General features: G+C 33.8%; 1 protein-coding gene across 2 annotated transcripts; it reads right to left on the bottom strand.

Annotated features, from left to right (window-relative positions):
• Positions 1–436: 436 nt before the first annotated feature.
• LOC106327850 (protein SUPPRESSOR OF FRI 4-like) lies at positions 437–3,209 on the bottom strand. 2 transcript variants are annotated; one of them, XM_013766135.1, is made up of 7 exons: positions 2,909–3,208; positions 2,510–2,610; positions 2,281–2,404; positions 1,690–2,000; positions 1,447–1,592; positions 1,318–1,371; positions 522–778 (listed from the first exon to the last, which is right to left on the bottom strand). In XM_013766135.1, exons 1-7 carry the CDS (start codon positions 3,100–3,102, stop codon positions 707–709), a joined length of 1,002 nt encoding a protein of 333 aa, XP_013621589.1. In that variant the 5' UTR covers positions 3,103–3,208; the 3' UTR covers positions 522–706. The 2 variants fall into 2 exon arrangements, with proteins under 2 accessions (XP_013621588.1, XP_013621589.1); XM_013766134.1 differs by having other exon boundaries at positions 437–1,371; positions 2,909–3,209.
• Positions 3,210–7,460: the final 4,251 nt, after the last annotated feature.

Here is a 7,460-nt window from a genome sequence, read left to right on the forward strand (position 1 = left end):
TTAATAACACATAAAATAATAAGTATTCATAAGATAATTATGTCCGCATGTGCGGACAAAACATCTAGTTTTAAAGTAATGTATTAATTAAGTTTTGAAAAATAAAAAAAATACAGCAAAACCAAAAACCAAAAGCTGAAAACCAAAAACCAAAACTAAAATCTTAAAACAAAAAACTAAAACTAGAAACTGTGAAAACAATCGTCACCTAAATATTACAGATTACCACGTTTGTTTCAACAAAATCCACTTTACATATCTAACTTTGCATTCGTTCCATTTGACCCACATTAGCAATTTCTTGGTTCCAATGAGTAGGATACACAAATAAAATTCACTTTAGTTGAGACAGAGTAATAGCTGCTGCATGTATGGTTGATGTAAAGGATGTCACTTTTTTTACTTTGGCCTAAATACTATAAACATGATGCAAACATTTCGAGCGAATCTGTTTTTATATAGTAAACGATAGTCAAAACAAAAAAAAAAACCTTCGAAAAAAATCCCTGAGATCTCTAAAGTAATGAAATGGTAACTAACTCACCAGTCTAAAGACTACATCATATATAGATTGTAATAACTTAAATTCAGAATACAAGTTCAGCCTCTGAAAAACCTGAATAAATGTGAGTGATGAGTTGTAACAAAAGCCCATCATCATCTTCTTGGATGGTTTCTTCGACTCACAGGTTTGGTGCCAAAACTTTTAAAATGCCATCCGCCCAGCAAGCCTACTCTCTGAGATTCGTCTGTCTATGGCTTCATTTATCGAGTTCATCTGCAACCATTTCAGAAACAGCAAAGCCCGGTTCTCAGTAAATAAAAAAGTTCGTCGAAAGGCTAAAAAGAGTTTTCTTTTCTTGTTCCTCGAGACAGTGATTGTGCAAAGGTACCAAACTTTGCATACTTTAATGAAATAAAAAAAAAAGGAGCTGACCTGGTTTGAAACCAAACCTGTTGAGTATGATCTTGTGGACCAAATCACCAATTATTTTTTAATACAATACAAGAGGAAAGAGGATACACAATGAAGAGAGCAAGCAGATACAAACACATTTTTCTTTACTACTTTTTGCAAGTACTATCGCAAGCTACTAAAGAAACCAATGATCAAACATGCTTTACTATTGTTGTCTATGTCCTTAATTCTCTTATTCTAAGCGAAGAAACAATAAACTGAAATAGTAAAGGTACCTCTTAGCACAGAATCAATAGCCTCTGGAGTTAAAGAAAAAGGCATAAATAAAGCCTACCGAATGGGTTAGACGTGCAAAGCAAACGCACCTTTAACTTTAAAAGGGAAATTTCAGAACTTACCTGGCTAGTTTCATCATGCACCTTGTATTTCGGTAAGAACATTCTTCTTTCCTCCTGCAAATACAGTCGAGTCAGATCAAATTGATTCGTTAAATGACATCAATACAACACGTACAGGAGGAAGCTAACCATCGACATTGCTTCATCATCCCATACAAGATAGACCTCATTAGGCTGAGAGGTAGGAGCTTTGTTTGCAATCACAGGAGGTGGACCGATTGAAGGACCACTAGTGTCTGGACCAGAAGCATACGAATGAGGATTAGTCCCACCCACTGCAAAAAAAACATAAGAGAGAGAGAGATTAAGTTTCAAAACCAAAACAAGCTGAGCTAAATCTAAGCAATCGATTCTGAGAACAAAAGACTAAACCTGGAAAAGAGTTATTAGGCGGATATGCATTCACTGAAGCTTGGGAAGGAGTGATGCTATTCACAACAGGGAACAGAGGTTGAGAAACCGGCATTGCGGGAGATGATGAAGGAGTGACTCCATTGGCTACATTAGATGATGTTGGCACAGTCATCCCCATACCATGAACGGGAAAGAGTTGTTGTGGATGATACCCTAAATGGGCAGGTGGATGAACAGAAACCGCTGGATTATGTGGATACCATTGTTGCGGTGGAGGAGGCATAGGCCATGCAGGACCAGGAGGCCGAATAGAAGCACCGGGATAGTACCTATTGACAGAAAATAATATAACATGATCAAAAGTGATAAAATATAAAAAATATCTTAGATAAGAAAACAATAGTGGAACAGTTATTCTAAGCCATAGTTCTATATTGTACAATCTTAAGAGCGAACTAAGGAAAAAAAAAGAACCTTGTGGATCATATTTGGTCAAATTTTAGGACCAGGAAACGAAAAAAGTAGCTATGGATCAAATTATGAAGAAAACAGAGACAACATCCTAAGATCCTACAAGTCACAGCAAAACAGAGAATATAGTGTACATACATAGGTCGCACAGCACCAGGCACTTGTTGAGGTTGATATACCATTCCGTAAGGTCTAGGAACTGCGGCACCAATAGGGACGGAAGGAATCTCAACTTTTGCAACTTTGGCTAGAGACTCTTCCTCTGGCAGAAAACACAGCGTCAGTACACTAACTAATGCAAAATAAAGAAGATGACATGAACAGTAATGCAAACAATAATACATGTCAAGTTGTCAAGTCCATTTACCTTCTTCTCCGTAGTGAGCAGCCAAGAGATGAGGTGGGATTCCTTGCATTCCGTATATTTCAATATCAGTTGAATCTCGACCGTCTTTAGCATTAGGAACCCTAATGGGAAAACATATCAAAGTTAGAGCAGTGTATGAAATCAGAAGATGTGATGTGAGAACTATAACATTATGCATCATCTCTAGCTACAAGCCCAAGCCCAAGCAAGAACAGCTACTAAAAGGATCAATTACCCTTTTTAATACACCCAACCAAACCAAGACTTAAAATTCGATATGCAAACACATTGAACCCCCTTGAAATCTCCCTATCAAACAATCAAAAGAGTGGTCCTTTCCGATAATGCAATAAAGATTCAATTTTTTAAATAGAAATCAAAAGATGATCAGGCACATACTTTGTAACGTTCTCTTTATGAACCTGAAGGACATGAATGACCATTCCGCTAGCTGTAGAGAGCTTCTTGTGGCAGGCATGGCACTTGAAGTGTTTCGCTTTCTGGTGCTGCACTAGTATCTTCTCGTCCTCGAACTCTCTGTCGCAGTAATAGCACCACACCTTCTCCGTCGCTCTCTTCTTCTTCTTCCCCATCACCCTGTCTGTTTATCTCACGATTGATCGCTTCCCTCCCTCTCCTTCCGCTCGCTAGGGTTTCTGTTCCCACAATCTATTTGCTTCTGCGATCTCTAGATTCTTCTTCTTTTCTTTTATTTAGAAGACGTGTCATGATAAGATTATTTTTACGGTGCTCATTTGGAAATTTCACCTTTTTATGTAGGGCCAAATTGTAATTCTACTATTTTAGTTCTAACTTGAACATCAGTTTTTTTTCTTTCTTTTAACTCATCAACAAACTTTATATTCACCAAAATTGAGGACAAGGTGGTGTTTAGGGGTGTCAAAAATGAGCTGACAACTCGTTCAACTCAGCTTAGCTCATAGTGAGTTCATATATTTCATGAGCTAACTCAACTCAGTTCATTTATTATATGAAATTTCATATGTAAACTCGAACTCAGATCATCTAGTTAAATGAGCTAACTCGCGATTAAATATAAAAAAATAAATTATATAATATAAAATAAAATAATTTTCATAATATAATTCAAAATTTTGAATATTAGAAATCCAAAACATTAATATTAAACTAGATTCTGACCCGTCCTTATTTTTTTGTTTTACATTTTTTTAGAAATTTAATTTTTATATTTATGTTTTATTAATATTTGTGTTTTTCTTTGTATAATATATTTATTATATGATTAATAAGAGGTTTTAATAATTGTACCACACTTATGTCAATAGATGTTGATGTTGTTTTAATATAATAGATTAAAATAAAATATTTAAATTATAACCCATTTTGTATTAAAATCATTTTTATGCTTTAAACCTTTTTGATACCATTTGTTAAAATTTACTTATATAATTTGATTTTGTTTTTAAAATTGGAATTAATATTTATAAATATATAATATGAATAGTGAATATAATATGATTATTCAGTTGTAGTTGTTACAAAGTTGAGTAAAATGCAAAAGTTGATTCTAATATTAAAAGGTTGTCGACATTTTTTTAGTAGGCTAGGAAGAAGTGGGTTCCTATTAATTTGGAATCAAAGAAGTTGTTATAAATATGTATAAGATAGTTATTGTTGGACTAAACTTCGATCTATTGGTCATGATCCTGATTTAATAGTATTGATACTGAATAAAATCAAAACCTAATAATAAATTAAATAAAAGATAAATTAGTGATCCAAAAATATATTCCACATACGAGTCTTAAGGTGATTCATCTTCAAAGTCTTCATCTATTCAAATCATAACGATATATATTCCGCATGAGAGTTTGAGGAATATTTTGTTTTACATTTTAATTCTAAAGATATATGATACGAAGATTGATATCATATTCTTTTACATTGTTATATATATTAAAACTTTTTGGTTTTACATTTTAATTTTAGAAGATAAATATGATTAATATAAAAACTATCTTTTCTTACATAAGAAAAATAGAATTCATCTACACACATATATTGATATATATATATATATATATATATATATAACGTATAAAAACGATCAATCTCATGAGTTAGCTCATGTTCATCAAAGATCGTTCAAATAACTCATGATTTAATTTAAGCTCGATCATTAAGTTCATTTATTGAATGAATCTAAAAAATAGAGCTCGTGCTCGTGAAAAATTGAGCTGAGCTGAGCCAGCTCATGAGCTATAGCTCATTTTGACACTCCTATGGGTGTTAGTGGGAGTTATGTTTATAATGATTGTTAGAATTTTAAAAGTCTATAGTTATTGGCTAATGGATACTAACATTCTTATAAAATCAAATGTTATTGGTTTGATGATTCTTTAATGACATATATAATCCATTGTTATACAAAATATTTGGATTTTAAAGATTCTTAATTCTATCAAAATCTAGTTTTATACGAATTTGGATTCTTAACGTTTTAACTCATAATGTTGCATATATATATTCAAATTCTCAAAATCATTGTAGTAAAATAGTTTCATAGACTTCTTAAATATGTAAAACTCATTAAAACTTTTTATAAATTTAACAAATCTCTTGATTCTTAAAATCAATCAACTCTACCTAAATTCATTTTCCACTAACCCCCTAATAGAATCAACCTCAAAAGAGATCAACCACAAAAATAAAGAGCTGATCTATAATATCACTCAGAGTCACGAACTTGGACCCAACGTCACCAAATTAAACTCTCATTGTACATTCAACCCCACTAAGAACGAAAGTACTCCACAATCTGATATGCAGTCGTCTCTTTCAACCACCTAATTAGACTTCAAGATACGAAAACACTAACTAACCTAATGAGAAAAATTCTAAAAACGAGATACAGTTTATACTCAAACTCTTGGGACCAAATGATTGGCGTGAGCTTCTTGTCCCAACAACATCTTCACCAGAGGCGCATTCCTATGTTAGACGCATCCCACCGGCACTCAGTGTCTCAGGTTGCAGACACGGACCGTAACCATATATCCAAGCTTCTAGAGGTGTTAGGCTCATACCACCGGTTCAAATAACACAGTCTTCTCTGGTGATGGGATATTGAACCTCCACCACGTACCGTCGCAGGCCAATTCATTTGGGACCCTGCAGATCCAGTCTTTTTCCTATTCAAAGATCAGTCATTTGTCTCTTTTTGCATTTTTTTTGTGAATCATTCTTTTCTTTTAATTTTTCGTTCGTTTTTTGATCATTTTTTTCAGCCAATTGACATATAATTTTGATTTCGTTCTCATCTTCTTTTATTTGGAAATTTCGTCATCCATCATAAAAAAGCCGAATGAAGCCAAAGTCTCATGTTCGGTTTTGAATTAGAGACATTAAAAATATACAACTGATAAATCCACGTAGACTATAACCCTTAGCTTTCTACGTTAACGATGCGGGTTAGATTTCCGCTACCCCCTCTAAATTATAAATTGCCACCTTTTTATTAGAGAAAAAATTTAGAGCACCTCGTTTACACTTGCGCCAAAAGTTTTCAGAGGAGTCTATCATGCAATCAAACCAAATGATTTATCTTATTAATACATCGATGTCTTACTCTATGATTTTTTTAGGAAAAAAAAAGAGAACGATAGCCTGACATTATGTCCTATCCCTGTTCAAAATTATGCTAGGCGTAACACGTGCGGTGAGGTAGCGCCTAGCGCCGAATCTATTATTCGGAAATTATACGTGGATTAATCGGGGAGTAGTTTTAGGGCAGTTATCTCATTTCACATGAAATATATTAAATATGTGAATTATTCCAGCAGTTGTATTTGGTTACCACGATTCGAAGTGAGTTGTAGCCATTTGGTACTTTATTTTATTTTTTTAGGTTTAATGAAGTCAAATGACTAAAATTTCTTCGTCTTTAACAATCCGCCTGCAAATCCCATAGCCGTTTTCCTCTTCTTCTTTTTTTTTGCGATTTCTCTGTTTCTTCTTCTTAATCTTGTTAGTTTTAACTTAAATATAACTGATTTGCAATAGAACATGTCATTTTGAGTTTCAAATATACAAAATGATGAAATTTAAAATTTTCACCGATTAAGTAACCGAATAGCATCAAATGGCCACGTTCGGTGGCCGTGGAATGTTTTTTTGGCGACTATGCGGCCCTGGGCGGCGCATTTTCATACATGCCCCTATTAAAGTATCCCATTTAGATAGGGAATTAATAGAACTCATCATTGATTTGAGATATTGATAGGGTGAGTACCCAGTCTACTTAATGCTAGGCAGAATGAGTATAAGGAACTCAAAAATGATATTTTCGTCCAATGAATCTTAAGGTGTATCAAGTTTCATATTTTGATTTTTAATCAGGATGTTAGAAACTTAAGTTGATCTACACAAAAGCAAACCTACGTCAAGAGAACTCAAACCTTGTTTATAACACTTTGGTAGTTCTTCTGTATTGTATTAGAATTAAAAAAATAATCAATCAGAGTACTTGGAGCCATTCCTTATCTTTATTTTTAAGAAAAAATATGGTAGACTAATTGATCTTTCCATCAGTTAAGGAAAGAGCCAATGCAACATATTCGCTTGGAGTTCGCTTCCAGAGATATAGCTACCCCTATCCACTTACGTCAATCTCATGAGCATCTTATCCATTCTTATTCGATCACAGCGAGGGAGCAAGTCAAAATAGAAAAACTCACATTCATTGGGTTTAGGGATAATCAGGCTCGAACTGATGACTTCCACCACGTCAAGGTGATACTCTACCGCTGAGTTATTTCCCTTTCCCCATCAAGAAATAGAACTGACTAATCCTAAGTCAAAGGGTCAACAAACTCAAGGCCACTATTCTTGAACAACTTGGATTGGAGTCGAGCTTTTCTTTCGCACTATTATCGGTATGAAATGAAAATAATGGAAAAAATTGGATTCA

This window comes from Brassica oleracea, chromosome C2, assembly GCF_000695525.1.
Source record: "Brassica oleracea var. oleracea cultivar TO1000 chromosome C2, BOL, whole genome shotgun sequence".
Taxonomy (NCBI): Eukaryota; Viridiplantae; Streptophyta; class Magnoliopsida; order Brassicales; family Brassicaceae; genus Brassica; species Brassica oleracea.

What these genes read in the sequence shown, in the direction of transcription:
- LOC106327850 (XM_013766134.1), bottom strand. Translation starts at nt 3,102, where the DNA reads ATGGGGAAGAAGAAGAAGAGAGCGACGGAGAAGGTGTGGTGCTATTAC. An exon ending in CCTGGTGCTGTGCGACCTAT is followed by an intron (nt 2,001 to 2,280) that starts GTATGTACACTA and finishes TTCTGTCAATAG; the next exon opens with GTACTATCCCGGTGCTTCTA. An exon ending in GCCTAATAACTCTTTTCCAG is followed by an intron (nt 1,593 to 1,689) that starts GTTTAGTCTTTT and finishes TTTTTTTTGCAG; the next exon opens with TGGGTGGGACTAATCCTCAT.